Genomic DNA, 14,541 nt, shown 5'->3' with positions numbered 1-14,541 from the left:
TGAAGTCTACTGATACGTAGTCAGATGATTGATCAGATGAAGTCTACTGATATGTTGTCAGATGATTGCTAGCTACATTCTCCAGCTCATCACTCGATGCTCTTCGAGATGCTAGTATTGTACCTGTAATTCACTTGGCTATTCAGACATGAAATGAAACAATGAAACGCCACTTATAGTATTTCGGTACAAAAATAGTCAGGCTGGTAATGACTGTTGCTGGTAGATATAGTCGCTTGGGACACAGTTCTTGATTAAAACTATGTCCGAGTTGATTGTCATGGTAAGCAAGATTAAAATCTTCACAGTAGTAGGCTGCACAGCCTTTCACAGTTAAGAGAACGAGCTAACTGTCTTTGAGGTGCAGTTCAAAACACTTTGGTTACACTTTATTTTACATGAAATAAATGTGTTATTTACGGTGCATATTTCTGTCATGGTGAAGTGATAGTGTTTACTTATTTAACAATAACAGCCGTGGTTGGAATACTTAATAACAGGCCCCATGGGTTAGGATTCGGTACCATAAATCAAAATTGTTGAATAATTTAAACTAAATACCATGATGAACATGCTGGTATCTTAAAATTGAGGTTTCTTGAGTGGAAAATGCCGTTTCATACCGTACAACAAAATATAATACTGTTTCATACCGTACCACAAAATAAAATACTGTTTCATACCGTACCCCAAAATAAAATGCAATGTCATACCGTATCCCAAAATAAAATACCATGTCATACCTTACCACAAAATAAAATACCATGTCATACCGTACCACAAAATAAAATACCATGTCATACCGTACCACAAAATAAAATACCGTTTCATACCGTACCACAAAATAAAATACCGTTTCATACCGTACCACAAAATAAAATACCGTTTCATACCGTACCACAAAATATAATACCGTTTCATACCGTACCACAAAATAAAACTGTTTCATACCGTACCACAAAATAAAATACCGTTTCATACCATACCACAAAATAAAATACTGTTTCATACCGTACCACAAAATAAAATACCGTTTCATACCATACCACAAAATAAAATAGTTTCATACCGTACCACAAAAAAAAGTGCAACCAAAAGTGCTTCCTGCCGTGTATTAGTAAACATTGAATGCATATCGGGGTCTGCCTTGAATCAGCCACCTCTCCCAGGGCCAGATACACCTCCAGCCCAGACTTGCTTGCTTGCTTGTTTGCTTTCTTTCTTTCTCTCTTTCTTCCTTCCTTCCTGTTTTATGCTGGGTTCCGATGTGGTTTAGTCTGCCCCATTTCCAATCTCTACAGTAGTCTGACCCGGTACCAACCCAGACCCTGGCTCCATCTCTACTGTAGTCTGGCCTGGCACCGACCCAGACCCTGGCTCCATCTCTACTGTAGTCTGGCCTGGCACCGACCCAGACCCTGGCTCCATCTCTACTGTAGTCTGGCCCAGTACTGACCCAGACCCTGGCTCCATCTCTACTGTAGTCTGGCCCAGTACTGACCCAGGTTCTGCTGCTCCCCACCAGGAACCTGCACTGGAACCGAGACTCCGGGAGATATAAGTCCTGGGAGAGAGAGAGAGAGAGAGAGAGAGAGAGAGAGAGAGAGAGGGACGGAGAGAGAGAGAGATAGGGATGGAGAGAGAGGGATGGAGAGAGAGAAAGAGAGAGGAGGGGAGTAGAGGGGGGAAGTGAGAAAGAGGAGAGAAACAGTGAGCGAGGACAGACCTACAGACAAACGTGTGTGTGTGTGCGCGTGTGTGTGTGTAATAATAATAATGATACATTTTATTTATAAGGCGTCTTTCAAGTCACTCAAGGTCACCTGTGTGTGTGCGTGTGTGTGTGTGTGTGTGTGGGTGTGGTTACAGTGTGGGTGGATACAGTGGGTGGCGGTTGATGTGTGATAGAGAGAGACTGCGGTGAAGGAAACTGAGAATTGACTTCCTGTACAGAAACCATTCTAGCTTCCCTACGTTCAGCAGGAAGATTTGTTCAAGCTGTTTTATCAGTATTAGACTATGGGGACACAATCTATAGACATGCTTCTGTGACTACCCTGAAACCCCTAGACTGTGAGAGTGTCTACCACTCATCCATCCATCCATCCATCCATCTTCATCCGCTTATCCGGGGTCGGGTCGCAGAGGCAGCAGCTCCAGCAGGGGGCCCCAGACATCCCTTTCCCTAGCAGCATCAACCAGCTCTGCCTGGGGAATCTTTAGCCGCTCACAGGCCAGTGCGGAGATGTAGTCCCGTCACCTAGTCCTGGGTCTACCCTGAGGCCTCCTCCCAGCCGGACACGCCTGGAACACCTCACTAGGGAGGCGCCCAGGCCAGGAGGCATCCTCACTAGATGCCCGAACCACCTCAACTGGCTCCTTTCGACTCTGTCTACCATTCCGCCCTAAGATTTATTACGGGTGATAGTTATGACACCCACCACTGTGTTCTTTATGATAAGGTAGGCTGGTCTCTTCTCTCTTTAAGGAGTAACTATCACTGGTATTTGTTTATTATTAAGCCATTATTGGTAAACTTCCACCATACATCTGGTCTCTGTTGGACTGGAGGCTTGGTTCCTACCAGACCCGATCAAACGATCGGCTTGTTTTCAGGGTTCCTCAAGTGCACTCTGAACTTGGTAGAGCTGCTTTTTTCCATGATTCTCCTTATACCTGGAATAATTTACAACAAACTCTAAAGCTTGAGGTCCTTCCTTCAGTCACAGAGTTTAAATAGATGGTTCTTGACATTTGTACTTCGACCTGTAACTTTGTAATTGTTATTATTAGTGTGGTTGCCCCAAGGGCAACACACTCTAGTACTTGGTCAACTTTATTTGGATCTAGAGCAACCCCAAATGTTTTCCACGCTACTCCTCCCACATTTCTAACGGCACACACACTAGTCATATGGTCATATGTCAAATTGACCGGCTTCATCGGGAATCGTGTGCTTCCTCATTGCTAAGCAATATCTTTGATAGTTTAATTTATATTAATTTATTAGTGAATTAAAATTCCCCTTTGACTTGAATGGGAATAGGGAAAATCTCCAGTTATGTTTTTAGAGTGGTGGCAGCTGTTGCTTTGGAAATATTCACACATTTTGTAAACTGCTGGCACTCCTACAGTTTTAACAGCTCGTAGACATATTATACATCAAAACATTCACACAACTGTGCTGATTCGTACAATGTAATTATCTAGGCTGTGTGACTTATAGTTTTCACTGTATGACGATTTGTTCGGCAACTGCGCTCCATTGAAACGTTTGGTGCCGCACTCTAACCTTTGAGCTGCTAATTTTGAATTTTTACCCTTTTTCTAACTTGTCGCCATTGCTAGTTCTTAAGCTATACAGATTTTCATATACATGAAAATGTTCAGCAAGTTCCCAGGATTCCTACTGTGGTAATATCTAAGCTGTAACATGTATACTTTTTGAGAGAGATAGCTGTCTGAATCTAGCATGCCTTTACATTTAAGTGAATAAAGGGCTGCTCAGTGTCAGTTGGTATTTGAATTTGGGGACACGAGCAGGATCTCTTAAAGGTACAGGCACACTTTTATGACTACAGTGGTAGCATCACACCACAGACCACACACCTCCCCTAAGTGTGGTAGAGACACACGGCCTTCAATGATGAAGGCAGGTGGGTGGCCCAGAGAGGGCTACACTCTCCGCGACCTGCTATGACATGAGGGGGCGGAGTCTTGCCATCACGCCACTAACCACGCCACGGACCCGTCAACTCAGCCTTTGAGTGAGCTAGAGACACACAGTCTTCGCCGGTGGGCTCACATGCACACACTCAAGACACACACACACACACACACACCAACACTAAGTAATAATGACAGAATGGACAACCACACTTGCAATTTACCCAAATTGCACATTTCTAGTTATTATTATTACTATTATTACTATTATTGTTATTATTGTATTTGTTGTGTTGTTATTTATGTATTAGTGTGGACTCGTCAACCCTGTAAATGAGGGAAACCTCAATGCTTTACGAGTATAAATAAAGGTTTGAAATGAAATGAGAAGTGAGTTCCAGGTCATGGGGGGGTCAGAGGAGCCTGCGGGCCTCAGACGGGGGGGGGGGGGGGGGGGGGGGGGACTGACCTGAGCTGGAGCTGGTGGCGGGTGGGGGTGGCAGGCGGGGGGACGGGTACGCTGGCAAGTCGTAGCCATGGGGGGCGGAGGGGGAGGGGGGCAGCATGCAGGGGTAGGAGCTGACAGACTGGGGAGAGACGGACTGGAGGGGGGGGGGATGGACAGAGGACAGGACAGGACAGACGAGAGGAGGACAGGATAGACGAGAAGAGAGGAGGAAGAGAAGGAGAGAAGGTGAATTAGTTTGATTGTCCTCCACATGAACGCACTGCACTTCCTCAGGCAATAGCAAACGCACCATTTTGACGGAATTCAATCATTGCCTTTGACTGAGTAAGTCGTAAGTAAGACATCAAATCAATCAATCGTTTTGGATTGTGAGTCACTTTGGATCATGTAAATGAGGTGATGTAATGTAAGTAATTCCTATGTCTTCTGGTCTAGTCCCATATCCACCTGCAGGTGCTGTGCTCAGCAGAGAGGAAGAATGATTAGTTGGTAAGTAAAGCTTTATCTCTATAGTGCCCTTCACAGCACGAGTGCAAAGAGTGCTTCACAAGTGGATAAAAAATACAAATCACACACACATATACAGATATATAATACAAATACACATATAAAATACAGGCCGCGCCTATAGGGTTGGTAAGAGATGTTGATGTTGAAGTCCTCTTCAATCGTCTCTCATCATGTATCTCCTCTAAATGTAGTTACAGGCGTCTCTGACACACAGAGTTCTGGATGGCTGTCAGAGGAGAGTCCAAGTCTAACCACAAGATGGCAGCAGAGCAACACGATGGAAGATACTAGGGTCCCTCCCAATACCGGAGTAAGATGTATAGCTGTGCTCGAAACCACTCACTCACTCACTCACTCACTCACTCACTCACTCACTCACTCACTCACTCACTCACTCAACACACTCACCGGACCCTCACAACACGCTAAGAACACGCTGACCTTACCTGACCCTCGCAACACGCCAAGAACACACTTACCTGATCCTCACAACATGCTAAAAACACACTTACCTGTCTCTCACTAAGCTGCATTCATACAATAAACCACTGACCATTACCAAGATAATAAAGACAAATAGTGAATGGCCCTACTTTCTCAAAGGAGGTAATGTTAAGATGTTATAGACATAGACATGAAGATGTTATAAAGAGGGAGATAGGCATTCAGATGTTATGAAGACAGAGATAGACATAAACATGTTATAAAGACAGAGATAGGCATAACAATGCTATAAAGACAGAGATACTGTAGGTATACAGATCTTATAAAACAGAGATGGATATAAAGATGTTATAAAGACATGGGCATAAAGATGTTATAAAGACATGGGCATAGTGATGTTATAAAGACAGGGACAGGGACAGGATCTTATAGAGACATAGTGATGTTATAAAGACAGGGACAGGGACAGGATCTTATAGAGGCATAGTGATGTTATAAAGACAGGGACAGGATCTTATAGAGGCATAGTGATGTTATAAAGACAGGGACAGGATCTTATAGAGGCATAGTGATGTTATAAAGACAGGGACAGGATCTTATAGAGGCATAGTGATGTTATAAAGACAGGGACAGGATCTTATAGAGGCATAGTGATGTTATAAAGACAGGGACAGGATCTTATAGAGGCATAGTGATGTTATAAAGACAGGGACAGGATCTTATAGAGGCATAGTGATGTTATAGAGTCCCAGAGGTAGAATGAGCCCACCTGGACGGCGCTGGAGAAGAGGGACGGCCTGTAGCTGGACAGAGCAGCCTCCCTGGGACTCAACATGGAGCCTGCAGAGAGAGACACGCCTCAGAGACACATGGGACTCAACATGGAGCCTGCAGAGAGACACACGCCTCAGAGACACATGGGACTCAACATGGAGCCTGCAGAGAGAGACACGCCTCAGAGACACATGGGACTCAACATGGAGCCTGCAGAGAGAGACACGCCTCAGAGACACATGGGACTCAACATGGAGCCTGCAGAGAGAGACACGCCTCAGAGACACATGGGACTCAACATGGAGCCTGCAGAGAGAGACACGCCTCAGAGACACATGCGCTCACAAGACCGCTCAGGACAGGAGGTCGAGGGACAGCACAGGACAGGAGGGAGAGGGACAGGACAGGACAGGAGGGAGAGGGACAGGACAGGACAGGACAGGAGGGAGAGGGACAGGACAGGAGGTAGAGGGACAGGACAGGACAGGAGGGAGAGGGACAGGACAGGACAGGAGGGAGAGGGACAGGACAGGAGGTAGAGGGTCAGGACAGGACAGGAGGGAGAGGGACAGGACAGGAGGGAGAGGGTCAGGACAGGAGGGAGAGGGTCAGGACAGGACAGGAGGGAGAGGGACAGGACAGGAGGGAGAGGGTCAGGACAGGACAGGAGGGAGAGGGACAGGACAGGAGGGAGAGGGACAGCTCAGGACATCCGGCTGGCACAGAAGGTTTTGCACACTACCTCTGAATCTGGACTAAAGGGCCTTTTAAATTGAGACTTTCTTTGGGGGGGGGGGGGGGGGGGGGGGCTTATCTCATAACTCATGTTTACTTCAGAGGAATTAGGTGGATTAAAGTGGTATGCCGGCCTACTGTGTGGTAGAATTAGGAGGATTGTATAATTCAATATCAATCAATACTGCTACTTTCAATTTCTTTTTTATGTGATTTTCTTTTCTCATTTTAAATGTGTAATAGATATTATCATAATAGGTATTATCGCACTGGATCAATGATAAACTACACAAGTATATTATAATCCGCCATACTCTGAATTAATAATCATCTCATGAATTATAGCATGCATTGTATCTGACAGTGAAATCCAGAAAGCAGGGCTTCTTATGCAGAGGCCCGGCCCACCTGAGCTGCTGCCATGGTGGTGGTGATAGACAGATGTGTTGACAGATGTGTTGAAGGAAGTGCTCAGCGGAGTCTGAGCCTGACAACAGGAAGCCCCGCCCCCCGATCTCCTCTGATTCCGAAGCTTCTCCTCTCTCCTCCACTTGGCTCTCCGGTTGGAGAACCACACCTGTCAATCATCACAGAGATGTGGCTGATGTCAGAATGCTGCTCGCTATTGCAAAGTCCCATCAGTGTGATTTCAGAAAAACATGAGCGCATTAGCATAATCACATCACCCAGGATATGGGTTAAGATGTTGACTGGGTTTGGCATCAAATAAACAAGTGTTCCATACCTGTATCCGTGCCTCTGGGAGATCAATCTTGTTTGCCAGTCCCTCTCTTGCAAAGACATCTGGGTAATGTGTTATCTCAAACTCTGTGGAGCAGATGAGCTACTTTAGCCGGGCAGGCAGGCAGGCTCCTAAGGCCCTGCGTCAGAAGGTGGGGTATTTTATCCTCCATGTGGATGGCTGTTCCATCTCCCCATCCCCAAGGTTCACAACCTGGGGGTCATCCTGGATTCCACCCTCTCATATCAATCCCACATAAAATATGTTGTCCGATCTGCCTTCTTCCATCTTAAAAACATCTCCAGACTTCGGACTTCACTCACTGACTGTTGCTGAGACCCTCACCCTCACTTCCCGCCTGGACTATTGTAACGGACATGGGCGTCGGAACCATTATAAGTGGGGACAAGTCCCACTCACTTAATAGCTGAATCCCAATCTGAGTGCGCAAACCACCCTTGCGGCCCCTCGCACTTGCGGCCTGAGGCCTGAGCACTTAAATGACGTCAGCTGGAAGGGCAAGAGGGTGCAGGGCCGTGAATTAAATGGGACAGCACTTCCAGCTGCGCGCCAACGATTCCCAAGTCAGTTTAGCTCAATGCCCCCCCACTTTGTTTGTAAAACCAACCCAACATTAGAACAATTCTGTTAGGGTTTGAGGCTGGTGGAGGTAGGACCCAATAGCAGACGGCAGGCAAGCAGCTCAGGTTCAAAATATAGGTTTTAATATCCAAAAACAACAGAGGAACACCGGGATTAAACACTAACATTAAGAATGAACCGACAGAGAAAAAAGGAAACAGGAGGGCATATATACTCAGGGAGAACAATCAAGGAACAACGTACAGGTGTGCAACAAGACATAACGAGACACAGGTGCAGACAATCACCCAGACAAGGACATGGAGGGATTCCAACAAGACACCAACACAAGGACAGAGGAAAAAGGACACAAGGGAAGGGAACAGGGAACGAGGCTGGGACATGGAACTAGAGCGGGGAACTAGAGGGCCAGGAGAGGGACTGGAGTGACGTAAGAGTAGTGAGGGGACAGGTGTCTAGAGCTGGGAGGACACAAACCAACATAGAAGACAAGACAACAGACAAGACAACGAACACAAGACCGAACACACAAGGAAAAAGAACAAAACCAAGTGACAGTGACCAAAGTGTACAAGAGTCTCTGGGGGTAGTGCAGGGGCAGTTACTGGGAGAGGAGGTGCTCAGGGTCCAGGAAGGTCCAGGGGGCACAGGAGCTCAGGGTGAGGAATCCAGGCCGGGAACAGGGGGTGAGCAGGGCGAACCAGGGGTCCGGGGCAGGGGCGAGGGTCTGGACCGGGAGCGAGCAGAGTGGACCAGGGGTCCGGGGCGAATCAGGGGTCCAGGGCAGGGACGAGGGTCTGGACCGGGAGCGAGCAGAGTGGACCAGGGGTCCGGGGCGAATCAGGGGTCCAGGGCAGGGACGCGGGTCCAGACTGGGAGCAGGGGGTGAGCCCCTTTGTTATGGTTTGGGCCGGGTCCGCCCCGAACCATAACAAATTAAAGCAAATGATAATCGAGAAATAAATAAATGAAATGACAGACAAGTTAGTGTCTTAGGCTATCGTAGCCTAAAAGAAAGTCTCTAAAACAACCGATGTAGGTTGTAGGCTATTATTTAACAAATACAGTAGGCCTACTAGGCTAATCTATATGCTCACAACACGTCTCCTGAAGTCCATTAACTGTGAACGAAAAATGACTCGATGCTCCTCTGCTTCAGGTTGCTGACGCGCTTTCTGGCTACCAAGGAATGCAGCTCTCGCGCAGCAGACTGCGTTTTGCGCTCGACATTAGAGTAAGAAAGAAATGAAACGTGACAGTAGGCTACAGCCTACAGGCAACATGTAGGTCTACATACAGTTCTGTTTTTATTCACAGTAGGGTACAGTACTGTAATGAAAATCCTACCAGTAACCAGATAGCAGGCTAAAAAAAGAAGACGTTTTTAAGCCTGTCCGGTAGACCGGGAGGTTCGGATCTCTGAAGTTCGGATGAGTGGGGTCCTACTGTAGTTGTGTAAACTGTGACAAATGCTAATCCCTGGCTCTAATGTTCACATTACTTGAAGAATAACTAACCTGCAAACTGTATGTGTGTGTGTGTGTGTGTGTGTGTGTGCATGTAGCCAGCCAGCCATCATGTATATATACAACATTATTTGATATTTCTCCTCTTGCTATAGCCAGATAAAAGTATCGAACCACCTGTAAAAATGCTCTAGAATACAGGAATTGGCATCTCTTCGCTTCAAAATTTTCTGAGGGAGGGCCCCTAGACCCCCCCCTTTTGGTGTCCCATCCACTTTCATTTCCCTTCCGACGCCCATGATAACGGTGACTTCTGTTCAGGCTCCCAACCAAGCCCTGGACAGACTGAAGTGTGCAGAACTCAGCTGCCAGGGTTCTCACCCGGACCAAACCTTGGCAGCACATCACCCTTACCCTGGAACACCTACACTGGCTTCCAGTCAAATTCTGCATCATCTACAAGCTACTCCTCCTCGCCTATAAAGCTCACCATGACCTCGCCCTAACTGCCATGTCTGGGCTGACTCATTCTGATTCCATAACTGATACGTCTGATGTAAAAACTCTAACAAACACTTGACACATACAGTACTCATCAAATGATGACAGTGCAGAGTTGCTCTATAATAACAACGGTATACTTCCTGTAGTAACAATATTATTATAATTTAACCGTGGAGAATAAGTGTAGTTAAGAAAAGTCCTTTTTTACAATAAGGTATATTGTCATAAACTAGCTTCACACCTACTAAATAATAAATACCAGAAAGAATTCTGGAAGAAGTCTAATAGAATAGAATATTCCTAACTGGTGACGATTATTAGAATTGGCATCAGCCCCTCAAGGTCAGCTCCTGCTTGTTAATGTAATGTGCCCATAGTGATCGCACACACACACACACACACACACACACACACACACACACACACACGGCTGTGTTTACACTTAACTGCACAGTGGACACAGCGACCCCTCCCCAGTATGTGTGTGTGTGTTTGTGGGTACTCGCATGTGCGTGTGTGTGTGTGTGTGTGTGTGTGTGTGTATGCACTCGCATGTGAGTGTGTGTGTGTGTGTGTGCACTCGCGTGTATGTGTGCGTTCACACCAGGTCACCAATGCCACATGGTGGGAGGAGGCAGCACAGAGAGTTCTTAAGCATAATGTTTTACATTTAGTGGATGAATAGAGATAATAAAGATGGTATCTGGCGTCTGCTCTGTTCTGAACGCCTCAGGACATGTGTTGTTCCAGTTTTCCATCAGTAAGGGGAATGAAACACAGTCAGGGGAAGTGCATCCTGACTCCAGCACATATCCAGTTACATACTGCCATCTATGCAAGTCACTGCTTAGATACATTAACGCTAATATGTGTTAATGTGTCCGAAATGGGGTTGAAAGACTAGGTCCATTAGCCTCCATTCTTGGTTGGGTGCTGGGCTGTCATTGGCTACCCCGCACAGTAACTGACGCACACTCCTAGGCAGAGAACGGAGAGCTGTGATTGGCCGAGGCTGAAGGGGAATGCCTGACCTTTCTCCAGCGCCTGGATCTGATCCTGGCTGAAGCTGGTCCTGTTCCTCTGGAGCTTCCTCTTCAGCTGCAGCCTCAGCTGACACTCCTCCCCCCCCCCCCCTCTCCCCCTGCCCCCCCCCCTCCTCCTCCTCCTCCTCCTCCTCCTCCTCCTCCTCCACCCCCCGCCTCCACCCCCAGACCGCCATCAACGTCCAGAAGACAACCTTCAGACACTGTTGGGGAGGAAAGGATGGGAGAGAAACATCACGTCACAAATAATGTCTCAGCATCCTGAAGGCAACGTAGAGGTGTGTGTGCCCACCTCAGCCAAGCCTGGCTGCTTTACATGCAGCTCTACCAGTCTGTTTCATGGTGTTTATTTGTTTATTTAGAAGGATCCCCATTAGCTATACCCTAAAGTAGAGCTACTTTTAGTGGGGTTCACATTTAAAACATTACATTACAAATAACATTTAAAACATACATTACATTGCATATATCAAACATATAAAACATACATTTTAAATGTCAGACTTTAAAATAGTATCATACAATTCTACATTGTCATCATAAAAACACTCATAAATATATAGCATAAAACACACAATCTTCAAACCATGTAAAACTACACATTTTCATTTACAGAGCGTCGCCATCTAGTGTGTTGAGTATGCAGTACCCAAGTGTTTCCTTATTTTTGAACATATATTTATGTGTCATGGTTATAATTTCTGTTGGTAGAAGGTCCCATGACTTCATGGCTCTGTATCTCACAGTGCTGGACATCAGGACAACACATGGGCAGTCCAGCTGCTGTGTTTGAGGTGGCAGCTAGCGGATAATGGATCGTTCTTTCCTGGACCGAGGCGGTTGTGGGTAAGTGTTTCATGTGTATCGGCGGGTCACCGCTCGGAGCGGCGCCTCTCACCTGTGCTGTGCTCCGCCTGGACCGAGGTCGGGTCGTGGTACCAGTGGTTCGGCCCGGTCCAGTTGGAGCCGCTTTGCAGGTTCAGCATGGTCAGCTTCTCATACATGCTGGGTCCAGGGCCTCCGACATACGGGTAGAGATGCGCGCCGCCCTGCCCCTTTCTCCTCCCTCACCTTTGACCCCGTCTCCTCTCCTAAGAGGCGGAGCTGGGGGCTGAGGGGGGGGGGGGGTATTACATGAATTCACACATGGCTGCTATTGTGATGAATTAGCTTCACGTTGACAGAGGAGGAGCAGCGTTAGCTTCATGCGGGCTGGCGTCGTGTGCAGGCTGTACGCTGGCGTGCTAGTGACCTCAGGCAGGCAGCGCATGTTAGTTATTATGCTACTTGCTTCTAACTCTAGCACAGTGGCCAACCCTGTGAGCACACTGGCGTTCTCTGAACCAGCTCAAAATCAGCTTCTCAATCCACTTTGTTATCAGGATATTTTACAAAGCAGAGTACGTTTTAGAATCAGTTGTTTATGTGATTGTTTATGCATGCAGATATTCTATTCTCCATTTATTGATCATGTCCTCCCCATGCTGTAGGAGCTTCAGACAGTAAAGCTTCAGTGAAGCATGCAGAGATATATAGGGGGTTGGGGTTAGGGGGTATGGGTGTTGGGGTTAGGGGGTGTTGGGGTTAGGGGGTATGGGCGTTGGGGTTAGGGGGTATGGGTGTTGGGGTTAGGGGGTATGGGTGTTGGGGTTAGGGGGTGTTGGGGTTAGGGGGTATGGGCGTTGGGGTTAGGGGGTATGGGTGTTGGGGTTAGGGGGTATGGGCGTTGGGGTTAGGGGGTATGGGTGTTGGGGTTAGGGGGTATGGGCGTTGGGGTTAGGGGGTATGGGTGTTGGGGTTAGGGGGTGTTGGGGTTAGGGGGTATGGGCGTTGGGGTTAGGGGGTATGGGTGTTGGGGTTAGGGGGTATGGGTGTTGGGGTTAGGGGGTATGGGCGTTAGGGTTAGGGGGTATGGGTGTTGGGGTTAGGGGGTATGGGTGTTGGGGTTAGGGGGTATGGGCGATGGGGTTAGGGGGTGTTGGGGTTAGGGGTATGGGTGTTGGGGTTAGGGGGTGTTGGGGTTAGGGGGTATGGGTGTTGGGGTTAGGGGGTGTTGGGGTTAGGGGGTATGGGCGTTGGGGTTAGGGGGTATGGGTGTTGGGGTTAGGGGGTATGGGTGTTGGGGTTAGGGGGTATGGGTGTTGGGGTTAGGGGGTATGGGTGTTGGGGTTAGGGGGTATGGGCGTTGGGGTTAGGGGGTGTTGGGGTTAGGGGGTATGGGTGTTGGAGTTAGGGGGTATGGGTGTTGGGGTTAGGGGGTATGGGCGTTAGGGTTAGGGGGTATGGGCGTTGGGGTTAGGGGGTGTTGGGGTTAGGGGGTATGGGTGTTGGGGTTAGGGGGTGTTGGGGTTAGGGGGTATGGGTGTTGGGATTAGGGGGTATGGGCGTTAGGGTTAGGGGGTATGGGTGTTGGGGTTAGGGGGTATGGGCGTTAGGGTTAGCGGGTATGGGTGTTGGGGTTAGGGGGTTTGGAGGTATTGATCAAAACCTACTTTCATCCTCTGGCAGAGTGATCATGTCAAAGGTCAAAACAATCCACAGCCACAACAAATTCCCATATGTGCTTCATGTCAAATCTCTAATCTCGTTGTGTTGTGACCCTCACTTTGATTCCATACAGATTCACGTGAACAAAAGTCACTCTTTAATAACACGTGTAATTAACACATGTAACACTCTTTAACACATGTAATTAGCACATGTAACACTCTTTAACACATGTCACAGTACACACGCTGAGATACCCAAGTTGCATGACTGGACGCAGAAAGACTTAACCATCTGAAACTCACCAAGTGTTGAATTAAAAGATGCAAAGCTCTGAATGCAGTGTCCGAGTCAAAGGTATTCCTCTTCTTCTCTTCTGTATCGCCTCGTTCTTCCTCTCTCTCGCTCTCCCGCTCTGTTCACAACACTGTGCATAAAGGGAGAGAGCAGGAAGGAGAGATGGAGAGAGTTAGACAGGGTGAGAGAGAGAGAGAGAAGGAGGGAGGGAGAGAGTTAGACAGGGTGAGAGAGAGAAGGAGGGAGGGTGAGAGAGAAAAAGTGTCTGCAGGCACTGGTCCTCCAAGTGATAGAGAGAGAGAGAGGTGGAGAGAGAGAGAGAGAGAGGGATGAGAGAGACGGGGAGGGAGAGAGAGGGAGAGGGGTGAGGGATGAGAGAGGGGGGGGTAGAGAGGGGTGACAGAGTGAGTCAACATCAGTGTCAAGTTTGAACTTAAGGGCAGGCGGAGGAGGAAGGGAGGAGAGAGCAGGGCAAACGCAAACAACATCATGGAGAGGCAGGAATTTATTTTTAGGTAGCCTATACACACACACACACACACATATATATATAGACATGTTAATGTATTCGTTTTCCTCCATCTTTGCTCTCGGTGGATGTTCCTTTTCTCTTTGAGCCCGACTTTGGAAACTCGTAAACTATTTGGAATAAAAGTAACCAGCTTGGACTTTCAAAGATGAACCTTGGCATTCTCGACTACTCTTTTCCTAATTATTAGAATAAATCAATAGCATCATGTAACACTTATATCATATTTTATTGGGGGGTGAGGGGAGGCGGGGGAGGAGGGCGCCAGCTTG

General features: G+C 47.6%; 1 protein-coding gene across 1 annotated transcript; it reads right to left on the bottom strand.

The window, feature by feature from the left end:
* Window positions 1–1,475: 1,475 nt before the first annotated feature.
* pax10 (paired box 10) lies at window positions 1,476–11,960 on the bottom strand (the record flags this gene model as incomplete). The annotated part of the gene is given in 8 exon segments (XM_084455995.1): window positions 1,476–1,564; window positions 4,136–4,268; window positions 5,859–5,929; window positions 7,007–7,175; window positions 7,344–7,426; window positions 10,945–11,053; window positions 11,056–11,159; window positions 11,855–11,960. Coding segments are annotated over 8 exon segments (864 nt in total).
* Between the last annotated feature and the right edge of the window lie 2,581 nt (window positions 11,961–14,541).

This window comes from Borostomias antarcticus (genome assembly GCF_949987555.1).
Source record: "Borostomias antarcticus genome assembly, chromosome: 22".
Lineage (NCBI taxonomy): Eukaryota > Metazoa > Chordata > Actinopteri > Stomiiformes > Stomiidae > Borostomias > Borostomias antarcticus.
This window is presented reverse-complemented; position numbering and strand designations above follow the sequence as displayed.